At 43.5% G+C, this 20,160-nt stretch overlaps 2 protein-coding genes across 5 annotated transcripts in view; one reads left to right on the forward strand and one right to left on the reverse strand.

Moving 5' to 3' along the window:
• The window catches only part of LOC134572063 (very long chain fatty acid elongase 4-like), a 596,371-nt gene that overhangs the window by 437,480 nt on the left and 138,731 nt on the right, over window positions 1–20,160 (reverse strand). The window lies entirely within an intron of this gene.
• Window positions 870–12,707, forward strand: LOC134572065 (uncharacterized). The gene is made up of 5 exons (XM_063430864.1): window positions 870–960; window positions 2,620–2,913; window positions 8,613–8,831; window positions 11,554–11,585; window positions 11,976–12,707. Exons 2-5 carry the CDS (start codon window positions 2,646–2,648, stop codon window positions 12,057–12,059), a joined length of 603 nt encoding a protein of 200 aa, XP_063286934.1. The 5' UTR covers window positions 870–960; window positions 2,620–2,645; the 3' UTR covers window positions 12,060–12,707.

Consider the following 20,160-nt stretch of genomic DNA (forward strand, 5'->3'; position numbering starts at 1 on the left):
AGCTTCCCAATGCTTTCCTATGGGATAGCATTGGGTTGGCTGAGATCATCAAAATTGATCTCAATATATTAACATTCCAAGACTGCTTTAGCAGTTCAAATACTATTTTAGAAACATAAGATTTAACTGTCTGTGATATCCTTTCCACATTCTGTTGCCATTTTCTTAGTAAGCTGTCTAGTAATGCCTTCATTAGGCTAGTAATGCCTTCAGGATCCTGGGAAATATCTATAAGCAAGGTATTTGACCATTTGTATTTCCATATTTTTGTCAAACCGATTGTATGTGAGACAGATTGCATTTTTGCTTTTTGGCTAACATTTCAGACTCTGTGTTAAATATTGCAAGAAAAGCACACACTGTATAAACTGACCAAAGACTTTTAAGACGTTTAAGTCTGTCTGCAAAGCAATCTATACGCTGAATGTCTGTTATGATAAGATTAAATGCTAGCTGTGCACCCCTTGCTTCAAATCAATGTTATTCTAATATGTTTTAAATGTAAAAAGTGCTTGGCAGTGAAGGGGTTAAGGAGTCAAATGCACACCAGGCCTATAAAGCTCTTTCGAATTAACTCCATATTCACTCTGGCTTTTTTTTTTTTTAAGAGGGGCGGGGCGGGGTCTAAACTTATAAAGTAACACAATATACTTGGATATTTATTTTTGTTCCTTAGAATGTAACGTTAACCCCTTAACCCCTTAAGGACACATGACATGTGTGACATGTCATGATTCCATTTTATTCCAGATGTTTGGTCCTTAAGGGGTTAAGGACAGCTTAAGAGGTCAGCATGATGGAAAATGTCCAGCATGTGTCCTTAAGGGGTTAAAGTGAATTATTATCGCGTTAGTTCTATTTTCTGGTAGAGTGGAGTTACTTTCACTTTCGTTATTATCTTACACATTTAGTTCAGGAAGAGAGAAACACCCAGGCACCAAGGCACCGTCTCAGCACAAGGTTTGTTTAGGACCTGTTTTTCTGTGTGTGCGTGTGGGGGCAGGAGGGGAACACCTGGCATCAACCAAGGGCTGGGTGTTGGGCAGAACGAAAAGGGAGGTGTGCTGGGAGTGATGTGCACATACAAGTACAGCCTCTTCCTGTGACCATTAATAAACTCTATTATTATTATTATTATTTATATAGAGCCAACATATTCTGCAGCGCTGTACTGTTGGTAAAAAAAAGCCAGTATGATATAAACTGACCAATACTAGATGTAAACAGGGCCCGGCTGGTCGGGGAGATTAGATCTAGCAATTACAGTGCTTTATACAAAGAATGTAGCTAGATCTACAGGCTATATTGGGGAGATAAGAGCAGAGGGAGCCGGGAGAATTTGAAGGTGATGGACAGAATTAAAGAATATTTGCAGCCATTGGTAAGAGGTAAATGTAATGAGGAGTTAGGTGACATTTCACGCAGCTGAAGAAACATGCTATAAATTAAACTACTAACTGTCAGGGTTAGTCATTAAAGCAGGCCTGCCCATGGTCCCTATTTTGGGATCCTTTCCCAGCATACTAGGGGAGCACAGCGGGCACTAGGACCATGTAGGGAGCACTTGGGAAGCACTATCTGCACGTTCTTGACAGCTGGGGGCTGGTCAAAGTGCCGGTCAGTTTGGCGGTCTCACTCCTTTGCCAGGCGGGTCTGCCTATTACGGGTGTCGCAAGTAAAACAAGTCATGTCCCAAATTTGTCAGGACAGTCCTGCATTTTGGCGTGCTGTTCCTGCAATGATAGGCCTGTCCCACATTCTGAAACCTGCCATGAGGTTTCAAAACCCAGGAGGGTACTGGACTATGCCCAGGTCACTGCACTAGTGCCTCCTGCATGTTCTACCTTGAGAGGGCCTGGCCACCCTCTTGGGGCAGGCACGATCCTCTAACAGGCAGCTTGCCACATGCACACAGATTGCTGTCTCCTCGTGCCCACCTCTGTCCCGGAAGGTGGCAGAGAACATTGGCCGGTATGCGAAGTGAGAATTACAAAGTGAATTTCACATTTAAGACCAAAGTAGCTTGATTTAGCTGACTTGGATCATTTTTCCAGTTTGACTTTTTTTGGCCTTAAACTTTGAATTCTCACTTTGATTAATAACTTTCAGAGAAACTGCACTGTTTACATTGTAGGGTTAGTACAATATCTGCATTTCAGATAGCCGCTAGAGACGCTTCCTGCAGTTTCACCCTTTCCAGGATACACAGACGCCTGCTCTCCCGGGTGGTAAATGCGCCCTTGACAGGGCAGGGCAGATCTGTTGCGTTCAACCAAGGTGAAGCACTACATTAGTACTTTGCAAATTGGCTATCCTGAGTGGCCAGGTCATCATGGCCACTGGTCAGCGTAGCGTGCATGCCAGTCAGATAGCATTTCGGTTTTGGACAGAACCATCCATCATTGTGTCATTGCCATGCCCCCTCTTAGCTACCCGAATCCCATGCCAAATCCATACGGTTGGGAGCTATGGTAAATGTGTTAAGCAAGAAGAGCAATATATAGATACAATGCGAAGGATTTGGTAAGACAAGACATGCTATATTGTAATGGCTACTCTGTGTACTTAGTGCAGGGATACCTAAACTGGATACAGTAACCACTTATTGTCACTTTCCAGAAATCGTTATCTAAAGCAAGAGGGATATGTCTCGAAGAAAAGTGATCGGAATATTCTCCAGAGAAAGTGAAGAAAGCTATCCTTGGTTAATTAGCTTTCTCCTATCTCTGCACGGAGTAAGCGACGTCCGCCAGGTTTACATCTCCAATACCAGCCCCCGAAACCTCAACCATGAGATCTCCCAATGCTCATTCGCCATTCTGTATCATACAAAGAACAGAGGGAGGGTTAACATCACAGACGTAACGGACTCTCTGTACGACAACGAATTGGAGGCTCTATCGAGAAAACTTGGTAAGTTGTCAACTGTTGGAACGTTAGGCCAAAAAGCCAATATAAAAAAAAACTGACTTGCAGAATTTCTACAGTTCAGCTAATTTGTCCTAAAATTAAAAATGTACTTTGAATTCACTTTAAATACCTGGTAGTTCACACTTTAACAAATAATCTTGAGAAATATGAGAAATAAAATACGGTAACTGGTGCACATTTGATGTTATTTTTGACTACTGAACTATCTGGGGCTTTTTTTTGTTTTTATACCTCTCTCCCTTTTCATAGATTGTACTAAAATAGGCAAAACCTACAAAAAAGGTTTAACGAGCAACACAGGAGAGAAAACGTTAAACACATAAACACTAAAAAAGAGACCGCAACAATCGTACACTTATTCCTGACCCTTATAAAGTATGTCTAAATGTGGGTGCTAAAGATTAAATTGAGCAAATAAAACCAACTTTAAAGTGTCCCTGTCACCTTCTGGGGTTTTTGTGTGTTTTGGCGCAGGTCTGTGATACTTACCTAATGCTCTTCCCCATGGGCGCCGCCATCTTCATTTTTCAGCGATCGATTCACCAGGAGCCCACGTCAGTGCAGAACACATGCACAAGGGTACCACAGTGATATCTACGGAGAATTCTGCTGGAGCCTCCATAGATATTATCTCACAAAATGACTGCTGTAAAGAGTGACAAAACGTTAGGGTGGTAGTTCTGCGTTTTGTCAAGGTAGAGATTATTGAGCACTAATTGTTTTTGTCTGTTCGCACATAGTATTACTCTGATGACTTAAGGCACTAACTTCTCAATGTATGTGCATAGCCATGACACTACAGATCAACATGTTTTTCTAGGCTCAGCATTTAGGTAGGCCTTACAGTGGTAGCCTGTGTCCCCAGCTAACATGCTTACTCCTCACTATTTGTGTTCAAACAAGTGCAGTTTAAGTAATCTGTTAATATTCGTACTTTTACGCTACAGTTGAACCTAGCCTGTATGAAAATGTTTAATTAATATAAAAAAAAAATTGCAGTCATTCTGAGGAGTGTCTGCAAAACACGCTGAAACCCTATACTTTGTATTATCTTGCTACAACTCCTTTCTCTCTTCTGTACCCCATATTTTAAATGCCATAATAAAAGAAAGATTGACAAAAAAAATTAAAATAAAATGTTACCTTACTTGCAAAAAAAAATAAAAAAAAATCATACACTCGACGGCACAAACACCGCTGAACTTTACCTTCTCTGAACTTCGACGGGAGTTGAACGGTGTTCAACAATTCGAACGCCACTTTAACATTGACATTTGCACGAACGGTTGACGTTCGTCTATTTGAACTGACTTTAACAGGGGAAATAGACCGGCTGCACAGCCAAATTCTGTGGAACTGTTTTGGGCAGGAAAGCCATGCTGCGGTCGGTCAAAAGAGACTTCCATAGACACTTAAACCCCATGGCGATTCGACTATGTTTATAGGAGCTCTGTTCGGATATATTGGGCGCTCAGATCCAAGCTATCTGGGAACATGTCACACGTGGAGGTTCAGTTCTGTGAAACATTTTAATGTGTTTTTCTTACAGTTTTAACTTGGGAATATTTTCTGCACCTGGAGATAATTGAGTGTACCACAGCCACTTAAGCCAATTATCTCCAGGATTGAGGGGAGGGATTTTACTGTGTATGTGGGAGTGTTACTGTGTTAATTATTGTTCCCATTGGTTTGTCCCTTTTATCTCAGTTTACCACCAGGTCCAGGGGGTGTGCCTCTGGCCCGAAAATGTGTATAAAAGAAATGCCTTTGTGCACATTAAACAGATCATCTTGCACCTTCATGACGTTTCGGCTCATGTTTGGGGGATTGGAGAACTACCACACTCTGGGAATTGCTATAATCACTATACTCCCCAGGGTATAATCACTAAGCTCTGCTAAGAGCTTGTTCCTGTTCCTGCTCCCTGGATTTAAGATAGGTCTACCCACTGGGAGCTGGACCCTGGTCTTGGGTCCAGGGTGGGTAGGAGTTGGTGAGACCCCAACCAAGCTGCGGCGGTTCGTGGGTATGGTGTCTGGTGGAGTGAATGGAGCCCTCGGGAAGCACTAGGAGCCTCCGTCAGCGGAAGGTACCCACTCGGGGTGCCAGGCGTTCCGTTACATCCACTTTATGTGTTTGAGCTGCTCTGTATTTAGCCACAGAATAGTATCACTCATTTCCTCTAAAAAGGGGTTTTGTTTCTGTTTTTTTGTTAAGTGTTTAGGCGGTGTCCAACGCGAGGAGTAGTGAGTGACAGATATTGCACTGGTTAAACATCTTCTATCTGGCACCACAATGACCTTCACATCCATCTGAAGCAGAGCGTCCGCACCATCCACATTCTAAGCCACCTGTGGCTAACCCAGAAAAGTCTCCCACACAAATGTGGACTCCGACCTTAAGCCAGAACCCCAAGCGTCATTGCCAGAGTCTGACCTATCAGCCTGCTATTCATCCAAAACCGAGAGGGAGGGTCTGTGAATCATCCATAATAATGCAGTCAATGCAGAGCCTGGAAGGGGCCAGTGACACTATCAGGAAGCCAGCCAGACGGGCAGGAATTAAGCAGGGTACGTGAAACATCCAAAGCTGTAAAGGTGGTATAATCAGGGGCTCAACTAGAAATAGGGGTTGCAAAAGCAAACCCCGAATCAGCAGCTACACAAAAGACCTAGAGGTGAAATATCAAAGGTGGCTCAACCCAGAAGCAAGGAGGACTAACAGCCCCAAAAGAAACCCTCAGGGTCACTAGTAAACCTCCTGGTCCCAAAATGTTCCCTTTGTTGGTCTTAGGTACAGTGCTAATTCCTGTGCAGTTTGTAGTGCAGAGCAGCAGCAACAGAAGCAGCGCCAGCCGGCCTCGAGGAGCAGCTCTGTACCGAATGGCCAGCAACATACGCGGGTAAAGTATTATGACCATTGCGGATTTTGCAAGATGCAAGATCCAAGATGGCCGCCGTGAACCACCAACGCGATACGTGGAGCAGCCAGCGCCGAATGTAAGTGAAGTGTGTCTACACAGTATTTTACAGTCACTAATAAACACAACTCTCTACGTATCAAAGCCCTAATTTTAATGCAGTAACTTACTGAATTATTTAATTTTCCTTTGGCCGCAAATTTAAAATTTGTTCTGTGCTGTCCCCTTCCTCCATATTTACTCTAGAAAGAAAGTCTCTAATCCATACCCCACCCCGCAGCCAAAGAGAAATAAAATAAATCTTATCCTACAATGAAACCAGCAGGGGTGTTTGTCAAGATCACTTGTTTCAGAATGAAGAAATACCACTCCAACAGTCACTATATTATGACAGCAGTCAGTAAGGACCAGTCACTATATTATGACAGCAGTCAGTAGGGACCAGTCACTATATTATGACCACAGTCAGCAAGGACCAGTCACTATATTATGACCACAGTCAGCAAGGACCAGTCAGTGTGTTATGACAGCATTCATTAAGGACAAGTTGGTATGTTATGACCCCTGTCAGTAAGGGCCAGTCAGTATGACCGCTGTCAGTAAGGACCAGTCAGTATGGCCGCTGTCAGTAAGGGCCAGTCAGTATGGCCGCTGTCAGTAAGGACCAGTCAGTATATTATGACCGCTGTCAGTAAGGACCAGTCAGTATATTATGACCGCTGTCAGTAAGGACCAGTCAGTATATTATGACCGCTGTCAGTAAGGACCAGTCAGTATATTATGACCGCTGTCAGTAAGGGCCAGTCAGTATATTATGACCGCTGTCAGTAAGGGCCAGTCAGTATGACCGCTGTCAGTAAGGGCCAGTCAGTATGACCGCTGTCAGTAAGGACCAGTCAGTATGACCGCTGTCAGTAAGGACCAGTCAGTATATTATGACCGCTGTCAGTAAGGACCAGTCAGTATATTATGACCGCTGTCAGTAAGGACCAGTCAGTATATTATGACCGCTGTCAGTAAGGGCCAGTCAGTATATTATGACCGCTGTCAGTAAGGACCAGTCAGTATATTATGACCGCTGTCAGTAAGGGCCAGTCAGTATATTATGACCGCTGTCAGTAAGGACCAGTCAGTATATTATGACCGCTGTCAGTAAGGACCAGTCAGTATATTATGACCGCTGTCAGTAAGGACCAGTCAGTATATTATGACCGCTGTCAGTAAGGACCAGTCAGTATATTATGACCGCTGTCAGTAAGGACCAGTCAGTATATTATGACCGCTGTCAGTAAGGGCCAGTCAGTATATTATGACCGCTGTCAGTAAGGACCAGTCAGTATATTATGACCGCTGTCAGTAAGGACCAGTCAGTATATTATGACCGCTGTCAGTAAGGGCCAGTCAGTATATTATGACCGCTGTCAGTAAGGACCAGTCAGTATATTATGACCGCTGTCAGTAAGGACCAGTCAGTATGTTATGGCCGCTGTCAGTAAGGACCAGTCAGTATATTATGACCGCTGTCAGTAAGGGCCAGTCAGTATATTATGACCCCTGTCAGTAAGGACCAGTCAGTATATTATGACCCCTGTCAGTAAGGACCAGTCAGTATGACCGCTGTCAGTAAGGGCCAGTCAGTATGACCGCTGTCAGTAAGGACCAGTCAGTATATTATGACCGCTGTCAGTAAGGACCAGTCAGTATATTATGACCGCTGTCAGTAAGGACCAGTCAGTATATTATGACCGCTGTCAGTAAGGGCCAGTCAGTATATTATGACCGCTGTCAGTAAGGACCAGTCAGTATATTATGACCGCTGTCAGTAAGGGCCAGTCAGTATATTATGACCGCTGTCAGTAAGGACCAGTCAGTATATTATGACCGCTGTCAGTAAGGACCAGTCAGTATATTATGACCGCTGTCAGTAAGGACCAGTCAGTATATTATGACCGCTGTCAGTAAGGACCAGTCAGTATATTATGACCGCTGTCAGTAAGGGCCAGTCAGTATATTATGACCGCTGTCAGTAAGGACCAGTCAGTATATTATGACCGCTGTCAGTAAGGGCCAGTCAGTATATTATGACCGCTGTCAGTAAGGACCAGTCAGTATATTATGACCGCTGTCAGTAAGGGCCAGTCAGTATGACCGCTGTCAGTAAGGACCAGTCAGTATATTATGACCGCTGTCAGTAAGGGCCAGTCAGTATGACCGCTGTCAGTAAGGGCCAGTCAGTATATTATGACCGCTGTCAGTAAGGACCAGTCAGTATGTTATGACCGCTGTCAGTAAGGACCAGTCAGTATATTATGACCGCTGTCAGTAAGGACCAGTCAGTATATTATGACCGCTGTCAGTAAGGACCAGTCAGTATGTTATGACCGCTGTCAGTAAGGGCCAGTCAGTATGACCGCTGTCAGTAAGGACCAGTCAGTATATTATGACCGCTGTCAGTAAGGGCCAGTCAGTATGTTATGACCGCTGTCAGTAAGGGCCAGTCAGTATGACCGCTGTCAGTAAGGACCAGTCAGTATGTTATGACCGCTGTCAGTAAGGACCAGTCAGTATATTATGACCGCTGTCAGTAAGGACCAGTCAGTATATTATGACCGCTGTCAGTAAGGGCCAGTCAGTATATTATGACCGCTGTCAGTAAGGACCAGTCAGTATATTATGACCGCTGTCAGTAAGGACCAGTCAGTATATTATGACCGCTGTCAGTAAGGACAATAATGGTTTGATGGTTTGTCTCTCATTACAGGAAGGTCCAATGTCATTGTGGTGGCTGACGACATGGAAGACAGCAGTGAAGTGGAAAAGGCCAGGATTCTGGAGAATCAGCCGAAGATTGGTCGACTGGCTCAGGATCTGTTCCTCTTCTCCACCGAGGAAAATAGGAATCTTTCTGTGGAACCTCAATACCAAACCTATCAAAGTGTTTCTTCAGCCAAAAAGAAGGAAATTAAGAAACTAATTAACGGTTAGAGAGAATCTTCTTTTTTTCTTCTTACACATAGATTTTGTATATTGTATGTGATCTGGTTAGATATATGAAATTACTGACTCAGGTTCTGACATTGAAATTGGGAATAATTGTCAAGGATGTTCCTATCTTTATGTCAAGGATGTAATTTTACATTTTTTCTTACCTATTTTTGCCTGAAAATTATTTTATTACCTATTTTTGCCTGATTACCTATTTTTAGCTCTTCCTTGTCAGTTCCTGGTTTACGTGTACTCAGCACTTTACAGGTTGCATTGCAGTAGAGGGAGGTACAGTAAGTGCGGTAGGTATATTGTCACAAACGCTCTGTGGTCTGGTCGTTTACCACGAGCCCCTGGAGGAGCCCGATAGCCAGCCTCCTGCCCCATGATTATGGGCCATACAAAATACCCTGCAAACTACTCTGTTCGTGTGATTTGGGACTATGTTGTTCAGAAACCGGACAACCGCACAAACCAGGGACCACCCGGGAGCTTGTTAAAGGACCACTATAGTGTCAGGAAAACATACTCGTTTTCCTGGCACTATAGTGCCCTGAGGGTGCCCCCACCCTCAGGAACCCCCTCCCGCCGGGCTCTGGAGAGAGGAAGGGGTTAAACACTTACCTTTCTCCAGTGCCGGACGGGGAGCTTTCCTCCTCCTCTCCTCCTTCCTCGCAACGTCATCGGCTGAATGCGCATGCGCGGCAGGAGCCGCGCGCGCATTCAGCCGGTCGCATAGGAAAGTATTTACAATGCTTTCCTATGGACGCTTGCGTGCTCTCACTGTGATTTTCACAGTGAGAATCACGCAAGCGCCTCTAGCGGCTGTCAATGAGACAGCCACTAGAGGCTCTGGAGGCTGGATTAACCCTCAGTATAAACATAGCAGTTTCTCTGAAACTACTATGTTTATAAAAAAAAAAAAGGGTTAACCCTAGCTGGACCAGGCACACAGACCACTTATAGATCATGTCCCTGCAGTCTCACTGCTCAATTTCCTGCCGCGCATGCGCATTCAGCCGATGACGTTGCGAGGAAGGAGGAGAGGAGGAGGAAAGCTCCCCGTCCGGCACTGGAGAAAGGTAAGTGTTTAACCCCTTCCTCTCTCCAGAGCCCGGCATTTACAATGCTTTCCTATGGACGCTTGCGTGCTCTCACTGTGATTTTCACAGTGAGAATCACGCAAGCGCCTCTAGCGGCTGTCAATGAGACAGCCACTAGAGGCTCTGGAGGCTGGTGTATAGATCATGTCCCTGCAGTCTCACTGCTCAATTTCTACCATTTGTATGTTAAATCACTTTGTGTATGCTGCCCACATACTTCCTAAAAAAAGAGTCTAAATTATTTTCCTGATTGCACAGTGTGCCTAATTTACAAATTCTCATCTCCTGCTCCAACTGCTGGTTAGAGTCTGCAGTAGTCTCCTGTGTACGATTACAATTGACTTAACAGAACTAAAGATAAGAACTTGTAAAATAAACACAATGTGCTGTAAGATCTGAGTGAAAATGTTTCACAACTCTCTCCAGGATGGGTCTGCTGGTCTTGCACAGAGCCTGCCCCTCCTCCCTACTTCCCATTGCAGGCATTGCTTTCCCTTTTAGACTGAATTATTATTACCCTTTTCGGCTGAATTCTAGCAGGAGAGATGTCCATGGTGTCCCTGATAACAGACATGCAGAGCACAGTTTTCTAATCCCAGTGGTGGAAGGAACTCTAGACATTTGCTAGCAATTCTTCTTGTACAAAATATAGATGAGATTTGCTTACCTGGATGGCAGGTGCCTACTCTGTTGAAATACAGTATGTCTCGGGGTAGAGGCAGGCGGTGGAAGTGGCGAGGAAGGTCTGATGCTCTTCCAGCTCCTGACTGCTCCCTCGTGCTCCCTCTCTGGCAAGCCGTGAGCCGGAATATGACGTTACTCCGGCCCCGCATCACTAAACAGTGCTAGAGAGCAGTAAGAAGCTAGAAGAGCACAGAAGGCATTTGACACCAGGGAGAAGAGCCCTACTGAACCCCTGAGAGAGTGTGAGTCCTCTCTCAGGGGTCTCTCAGTTAGTGTGGCTGTCAGTGAGAGTGTATGTCTGTCAGTGAGTGTGTTTTAAATCAGTGCGAATCAAAGTCTGAAACACACTCACTGAGAGTCAAGCACACTGACAGTGTCAGTAAGTGTGTCTGTCAGTGAGTGCATTTCAAATCAGTGAGAGTTTGTTTCTGTTATTGATAGTGTGTCAGTGTGTCTGTCAGACACAACTTTGCACTGATTTAAAACACACTCACTGACAAAAACATACACTGACAGTCACACAGTCTCACTGAGAGACACACACTCTCACTGGCAGGCACACACACTCACACACTTTCAATGACAGTGACTGTGTATCTGTTAAAGTGTGTCAAACCAGGTAGAGTGTGTGCCTCTCTTGCTTGTCTGTACTGGGCATTTGCAAAGGGGAGAGGTTACTAATGTGACCACGCCAACCTGATGGCGCCCCAAAAATGTCTGCACCCAGACGTCTGTGACCCAAGGATTGGCCCAGGCTGTGTTACATAAGACACAGCCCTTAAAAAAAATACTCTAATAGATAAACAATGGGACAGGCAGAAACTAAACCAGCGTAATTCTTATTTGGAAAAACTGGAAAGAGGAGGTATAATCTCAGCTAGATCGTTTCAACATAATGATAATACGATTTGCTTTACTTCTTTATTTCAGGTTCCGATATCACCTACAAAAGAAAGTGTTGGGTGAGTTATATAATCACATAAATTATTATTATCTTTATCCAAGCCCTTCAGGTCACACCACATACAATAACAATTTAGTATTTATTCTGATCACATTTTAAAGGGATACTATAGGCACCAAAACAACTTTAGGTTAATGGAGTGGTTCTGGCGTTTAGATCATACACATGCAGTCTCACTAGTCAATTCTCTGCCTTCCTAAGACATCATTCTAAAAGTTGAGCAGTCTCCATGGAAACCCGTGGAATATTCCTGCTGATAGTGTCACTTTTACACCTTTCTGCCTTATATTTCCAATAATAAATAAACCTTAATGCTTTCTTAAAACCATAATAATTAAACCTCTCAACACCTTCCGTTCTGACTATTGTTTTCTCTTTTATGTTTCAGAAAATCCTCGCCATTGTCTTCGGTGCTGTGATTTTCATAATAATAATGCTTGTGCTTATTTTGTACTTCGAACGCAACAGATGACTTGACTTCAACAATAGTCTATTCTACCACAACCAACCGGACCAACACCAGCTACCCAACGAGTACGATGTCCTTACCAACTTCCACTTTGAAAATGATTCTGACAAATAGCTCCGTTCCCTAACACCATACTGGGAGGACAGCTTATTGTATAATTACAGCTCAATGGATAATGAGAGTGCTGTCTCACTACAGCTTATTGTATAATTACAGCTCAATGGATAATGAGAGTGCATTCTCACTACAGCTTATTGTATAATTACAGCTCAATGTATGAGAGTGCTGTCTCACTACAGCGTATTGTATAATTACAGCTCAATGTATGAGAGTGCTGTCTCACTACAGCTTATTGCATCATTGCAGCTCAATGTATGATGAGAGTACTGTTTCAGTACAACTTATTGTTTAATTACAGCTCAATGTATGATGAGAGTACTGTTTCAGTACAACTTATTGTTTAATTACAGCTCAATGTATGATGATTACTGCTTCATTACAGCTTATTGTATTATTTACAGCAGTTGCATTACAAAACAGAGGTTTGCAGTAGTAAGTGGCATCCCCTTTCAAACACATTGTCACTGATGTCAATTTGTCTGAAAAACCGAACTTCAAAATGCTTTAGGGACGAATAAAAAAACAACAAAAGGGATAATAGACATAACGAAGTTCTGTTCATGGTGACAAAAAAAAAAGATTTATGGCCAGGAGACAGACAATAAATAATAGGAGAGGAACAGCGCTAAAGTACTGATCACAGGGGACAATAGAGCTGCACACCTGAGGGGAAGGGTAACCCTCAAACCCTTCAAAGAATGGAGAGAACAAGATACAACAAATACAGGGTGCGCTAAGTAGGACAATGAGAGATAATAAACAAAAACAATATAAAGAGTCTCTTAAAGTACAGCGAAGACCTGGAGTGTATATTCTTCAGTTCTTGCTTTGAATCCTCAGTGGTAAATATGAAATACAAAAGCAAAAATAGAGACCAATAGTGCCAAACCGTTTTAGGAAAGCTGGATCACGAACAACATAGAAGTAGAGAAGTGCCAACTCACAATTTAAAGAGCTATGCCCAGCTCTAGGTAAAACAGCATACAGTGGTATTTATATTTAATACTCCCCACAAGTAGGATATAACTGGACACTTGGAGGTGTATCCTCAAGACTTCTTACAGCATTCCAGATAAGCGTCAACATATAAAATACATAAAAGGGGGAAAAACCCAATGGTGCAATAACGTAGGTTAACTGCAACTACAGACAACACTGAGGTCCTAAGAGTGCCAACTTACAATTGGGAGAGCTATAACCAGCTCTGAGTAAAACAGCATACAGTGGTATTTAAACTCCCCACATGTAGGATATCCTTCTAGCGATACTTGCAGTGCCGGTCTCATGAAAATAAAATCACAAGAGAGGGCCCATAGTGTTTACCGTATAAAAAACAGCAGTAAAAGGTAAAATGAAACGTACTTACAGTGTTCAGAGAAGCCACACTGCTCTATGAACTAGACGTAGGTGGAATAATCCCCACCAGGGATTTCTTTTGTAGTACTGGATCTTTAAAATGATAAAAAATCAGCCAGGATAAAACAGCAACAAATAAAAGTAAGTGCGCAATTTACTTTTTTTGGATTCTTATAAAAACACAACGCGTTTCGCCAAAAACAGGCTTTATCAAGTGAGGATTCAAAGCAAGGACTGAAGAATATACACTCCAGGTCTTCACTGTACTTTAAGAGACTCTTTATATTATTGCTGATTTTTCTTTATTATCTCTCATTGTCCTACTTAGTGCACCCTGTATTTGTTGTATCTAGTCAATAAATAATGTTAATTTATTCCCCGAACAAAAGTAACCAATACAGTGAAAAAAGGAGCATTAAAATAATAATTCTATATTTAATGTATTCAATACATTTATGAGATATAGATATACAGTATATATGTTTTTCCTGCTCCTCGTGTTTTTCCTTATATTGGTTATTTTTATAATTATTTATATAGCGCCAAACTCTGTAGCACTGTACAATGGGTCACTTTCTCTCACTTGATCTGTGAACCAAATGGCACGAAAAGTATAAGTGAACTGCAAAGAACATATATAATATTTATATTAAAAGAACAAAGATCTTGCACTCCATATGTCATGTAATACTTGGCCGGTGCCTGTCAGGCCAAAATATCAGAAAAGAGATCCAGATAGCTCTCTTAGGACTTGAAAACATAAAGCTTAGCTTTCATTGCCCTACATGAAAAATCAAATGGCCATTGTTCCGGTTTGATCCATACAAACTTGCAGTACATTGATTGGATCATTTTCACTGCATTTGGTTCATCCAAATAGTTTTCCTCGAAAACTGCATGGACGAAATTCGTCTGAATCGAAATATCACATAGAAGAACATCGTTCAAAACAAGAAAAAAAATTCAGGAATACCAATTTATTTTCCCCGTTTAGCAAGTGACATTTAGGTCTGGTTAGTAGCATAGGCCTTGAAATATTGAGCCGTGAGCATGCAATGAGCTGTCATAATACAATAAGATGTATATTGATCTATGGAGGATCCCATGGTCTTGCATGAGGACACCTGAAATTAAAGACAAATATATCTTCCTCACCTCCTTGGTACCAGCATGCAAGCACACATCACCGGACTCTGCAGAATAAGCTCAGGGCATCGAAATATTTGCAAAATAAAAATTCTGAAATAACACTGATGGTGTTTCTGCTCTGTTATAGACCAGTGGCATGAATATATCAATATTAGTGGTGACAATTACAACCTATTACTTATGCAAGTGCAAATACTATCTGCAAAATATGATGAATATAAAATCAATAGAACTTCCCTTCAGCAATGAATCCACCCCGACGATTTCCTCTAATCTTCAACCACAGACATAAAACAAGAAAGTTTGGGAAATAAGAAAGGCACAACATTGTGTTTAACTGTGTATAAACCTTTGTTCAAAAAAAGTTCAATTGGCCACTGACACTTTTATTTTTATTTATTTTTTTTATTTTTTTTTTTTTAATTCTTTATTTTTCTTGTGCAAGGAGTATCAATACATTTGTCAATGCCACAACAGCATAGGTAAAAGATATAAACATAGTAGTTGAACGTTTACGGCATGAAAGTGTCGGCACATTTTTTAACTGTTATGAACATAATATTAAATCATTAGGCTATTTAACAGGGGTTCCAACATTAGGTAACAGTATGGTTAGTTGTAAGAAGGATTAACAATATACTTGTACTGTTAGTATAGCTGACAGCACGCCATCTCTTATATATTAATGCAGCTAAACAAGCCATTAATGCATGGAAAGTGGGATGTCTCAACGATAAAGTGATTAGCTGCGAGAAGCGTATCAAGCGTAGAAAACGTGTCTTGAAATCAGGCATATAAATCAGGCTTATATAGCAGGTTTATATATCAGGCTTATACATCATGCTTATCTATCATGCTTATATATCAGGCTTATATCATGCTTATATATCAGGCTTATCTATCATGCTCATATATCAGGCTTATATCATGCTTATATATCAGGCTTATCTATCATGCTCATATATCAGGCTTATATGTCAGGCCTATGATACAGGCTCATGAGGTAGGCTCATAAGGCAGGTTCAGAAGGCAGGCTCATAAAGCAGGCTTATAAAAATACTAGTAAGATAAAATAAGATGTTGAACGATATGTTTGACTTCGGCACTTTGTTATATAACATGCTGGGTTATAAAGGCATAGAACCATGCTGTGTTGAGGAGGAGAATTGGTCGTCGTGGAAATTATAACTGGGCAGCTTGAGTTTGGAGCCGGGTCGCCACTGACACTTTTAATGCCAACTTTAAGCTTTCGGATAATCTTTAAAGAGTTCACTCTCTTACTTCAGAACCGTGGCAGTCTCAGGATCATTTATGGGAAGAGAAAGTGCAAAAATTGTAATGCAAGTTTGAAAAAAAAAGTGCATAACAAATTTATTCGCTTACATGTAATTTTAAAACAGCAGGTGTAGAGGTCAAAAGTGTGGATTTGTTTTCAGTTCTGTAGTCCTACGCGTTTCGTCCCTCCAGGGACTTCCTCAGGGATTTGTTGTCAGTTCTGTAGTCCTACTCATTTCACACCTCCAGGGACTTCCTCAGAGACACTGCCTCTGAGGAAGTCCCTGAAGGGATGAAACCTGTAGGACTACAGAACTGACAACAAATCCCTGAGGAAGTCCCTGGAGGGACGAAACGCGTAGGACTACAGAACTGAAAACAAATCCCTGAGGAAGTCCCTGGAGGGACGAAACGCATAGGACTACAGAACTGAAAACAAATCCCTGAGGAAGTCCCTGGAGGGATGAAATGCGTAAAACTACAGAACTGACAAAAAAAATCCCTGAGGAAGTCCATGGAGGGACGAAACGCGTAGGACTACAGAACTGACAACAAATCCCTGAGGAAGTCCCGGGAGGGACGAAACGCGTAAAACTACAGAACTGACAAAAAAAAATCCCTGAGGAAGTCCATGGAGGGACGAAACGCGTAGGACTACAGAACTGACAACAAATCCCTGAGGAAGTCCCGGGAGGGACGAAACGCGTAAAACTACAGAACTGACAAAAAAATCCCTGAGGAAGTCCATGGAGGGACGAAACGCGTAGGACTACAGAACTGACAACAAATCCCTGAGGAAGTCCCTGGAGGGACGAAACGCGTAGGACTACAGAACTGACAACAAATCCCTGAGGAAGTCCCGGGAGGGACGAAATGGGTACACACCTTGGCACACAGATTTACACACATACACTGACACAGATACACACATTCACTCAGTGACACACTCACTGACACAAATACATGTCAGAATCTTCAGGCTTACCTGGGGTCCTGCTGTTGGCTCAGTCTGGTGGGAGTGTGGGTCTGGAGCTAGATTTCTCCCACTTCTCTTGTGCTGCCTCCTCCCACTCATGCTGTGGCTCTCCTCTCTCTCACCCGGCTCTTCCTGTAGACGGGAGGAAGTAGTCTGATATCACTTCCTCCCAGCAGCCCAATGTGAAAAGTCTCTTAAAGGGCCGTGGTGGCCGACCGGGCCCCTTTTCAGAAATAACCATCGGGTGACCCCAACTGCATGGGCAACCTAATGGGTCCCCTCAGAGAGTGGGCCCGGTGCAGCCAGTGGGAGGGAGATTGACAGTGTTAATGCCGGCCACCTGCAGCCTAAATGTGGCTGCACCAGCCCCCAGCACCTCCCTCCCTAATTCCCTCGGACTGACACAGACGGTCACAGACTGAGGGGAAAATAATAAAAAGGGCATTAGTTTAATGATTAGGGCTGCCTGCCCAGCCCCAGGTGCCGTGGAACCTCATGAAATTTCCTGCTAGCCTGGTAAAAGAACTTGTAAGCTCGAAATATGTCCACGTCACGATTCGGTTTATTCTCAGCCTGGTGCCGTATCTCACAGTGCCCCTACCTGTCTGTGGGGCTATTGCAGGCTGCACCCAGACTGAGATCTCTCTGTTCCCAGCTGGCCTTAATTTGCAATTATCTTCTCCTTATTCAGTTGAGCCTCACCCCTTCTTGTTTGCCAGTTAATGTTAATAATGAATGTTTTTGGTCTGGTCCCTTTGTCCTATGTAGCAGTCTGTAGATATACTGCTTTCCTGTGTTCACTCTACCCAGAGGCCCTTCTCTTACGTTGAGTTGTATGTGCGTGTGTTTGATTCTGTTGTGTTCCATGGAAATAATACATGATGCGTGTGTTTGCTGGTTTCCTTGCATTCTGGGTGCCATCCTATAGAGCAGGGGTGCCCAAAAGGTAGATTACCCAGATGTTTTAAAACTACAGCTTCCATGATGCTGGGTCATTCTAGAGCATTCTAAAAGGCATGCAAAGCATCATGGGAGTTGCAGTTCTGCAACATCTGGGAATCTACATTTTGGGTACCCCTGCTATAGAGGTTACTGCTCTGGTCAGCACCCTTTCCTGACCAGACCCTTGACAGTCCAGTTTTTGGGGAAAAATATATATATAATTTTTTTTTAAATATATAGCTATAGATATCCGCTTACATTTTCAGTGAGCATTTAAAGGAAAAGTGAAATATGTAGTTAATAAAAACATTTATAGGGAAGCATCTTTCTTAATTATTTTTAAATTGTGTTTCAAATTCTTTGCCTGCCCTATACATACATGTATATACACACACTGCCTAATACATGCATTCACACACACACACAGCTATATAACTGAATAGATATATATTATAAATATAATTTAATATATCATCTATTTACATAGACATACTCACTCACTGACACACACACACACTCACACAGACAGACATACACTCACTGACAGACACACACACACTCACACAGACAGACATACACTCACTGACAGACACTCACTCACACAGACAGACAGACACTCACTGACACACACACACTCACACAGACAGACAGACACTCACTGACACACACACACTCACACAGACAGACAGACACTCACACAGACAGACAGACAGACAGACACTCACTGACAGACACTCACTCACACAGACAGACAGACACTCACTGACAGACACACACACACACACAGACAGACAGACAGACACTCACTGACAGACACACACAGACACTCACTGACAGACACTCACTCACACAGACAGACAGACACTCACTGACAGACACACACACACAGACAGACAGACACTCACTGACAGACACACACTCACACAGACAGACAGACACTCACTGACAGACACTCACTGACAGACACACACAGACACTCACTGACAGACACTCACTCACACAGACAGGCAGACACTCACTGACAGACACACACACACACACAGACAGGCAGACACTCACTGACAGACACACACACAGACAGACAGACACTCACTGACAGACACTCACTCACACAGACAGACAGACACTCACACATACAGACACGAAGGATCAGCCTGGCGCTGGTGGGGCGGCTCAAGAGTCAATGCCTCAGGCAAATGCCTAATTCACCTAACGGCTGCCCCAGTCCTGTATACATATTATTAACTACCCCCCTGCTTCAATACCTTTTGGTTGCAGGGAGGCGACTTCCTGGGGCTGGCAGAATTTCAGCTAAACAGTTGCTTCTCCTCCCAGCTTCCTCTCCTGCAAGTGTCATAAAAATAAAAAACACTAAGCCCTCTGTGAAAACTATTCTAGCCACCTACTTTCTACCCTTTTTGTGTCCCCATACCCCACCGCTCTAACATGTAAACTCATTGAGAAGTACCCCCAATACTCAATCACACATACACACACACACACACACATACACACGCACACACACGCTGCTGGAGAGACAGCAGGAAAAGAAAGAGAAAGAGAAATGGGACAGGAGACTAGGGGGTGGGGGGGGATATATGTGTGGTATATGAGGGGCAGGCTGTGGATTGGGGGGTGGGATGTGTGGTAAATGAGGGGCAGGCTGTGGATTAGGGGGAATGTGTGGTATATGAGGGGCAGGCTGTGGATTAGGGGGAATGTGTGGTATATGAGGGGCAGGCTGTGTATTGGGGGGGAGATGTGTGGTACTGTGAGGGGCAGGCTTTGGATTAGGGGGAATGTGTGGTATATGAGGGGCAGGCTGTGGATTAGGGGGAATGTGTGGTATATGAGGGGCAGGCTGTGGATTGGGGGGGGGTAGATGTGTGGTAATGTGAGGGGCAGGCTGTGGATTGGTGGGGGATGTGTGGTATATGAGGGGCAGGCTGTGGATTGGGGGGGGATGTGTGGTATATGAGGGGCAGGCTGTGGATTGGGGGGGAGATGTGTGGTATTGTGAGGGGCAGGCTGTGTATTGAGGGGGGATGTGTGGTATTGTGAGGGGAAGGCTATGGATTAGGGGGAATGTGTGGTATATGAGGGGCAGGCTGTGGATTAGGGGGAATGTGTGGTATATGAGGGGCAGGCTGTGGATTGGGGGGGGATGTGTGGTATTGTGAGGAGTAGGCTGTGGATTGGGGGGGAGAGATGTGTGGTATATGAGGGGCAGGCTGTGTATTGGGGGAGATGTGTGGTATATGAGGGGCAGGCTGTGGATTAGGGGGG

Source organism: Pelobates fuscus, chromosome 8 (assembly GCF_036172605.1).
Source record: "Pelobates fuscus isolate aPelFus1 chromosome 8, aPelFus1.pri, whole genome shotgun sequence".
Taxonomy (NCBI): domain Eukaryota; kingdom Metazoa; phylum Chordata; class Amphibia; order Anura; family Pelobatidae; genus Pelobates; species Pelobates fuscus.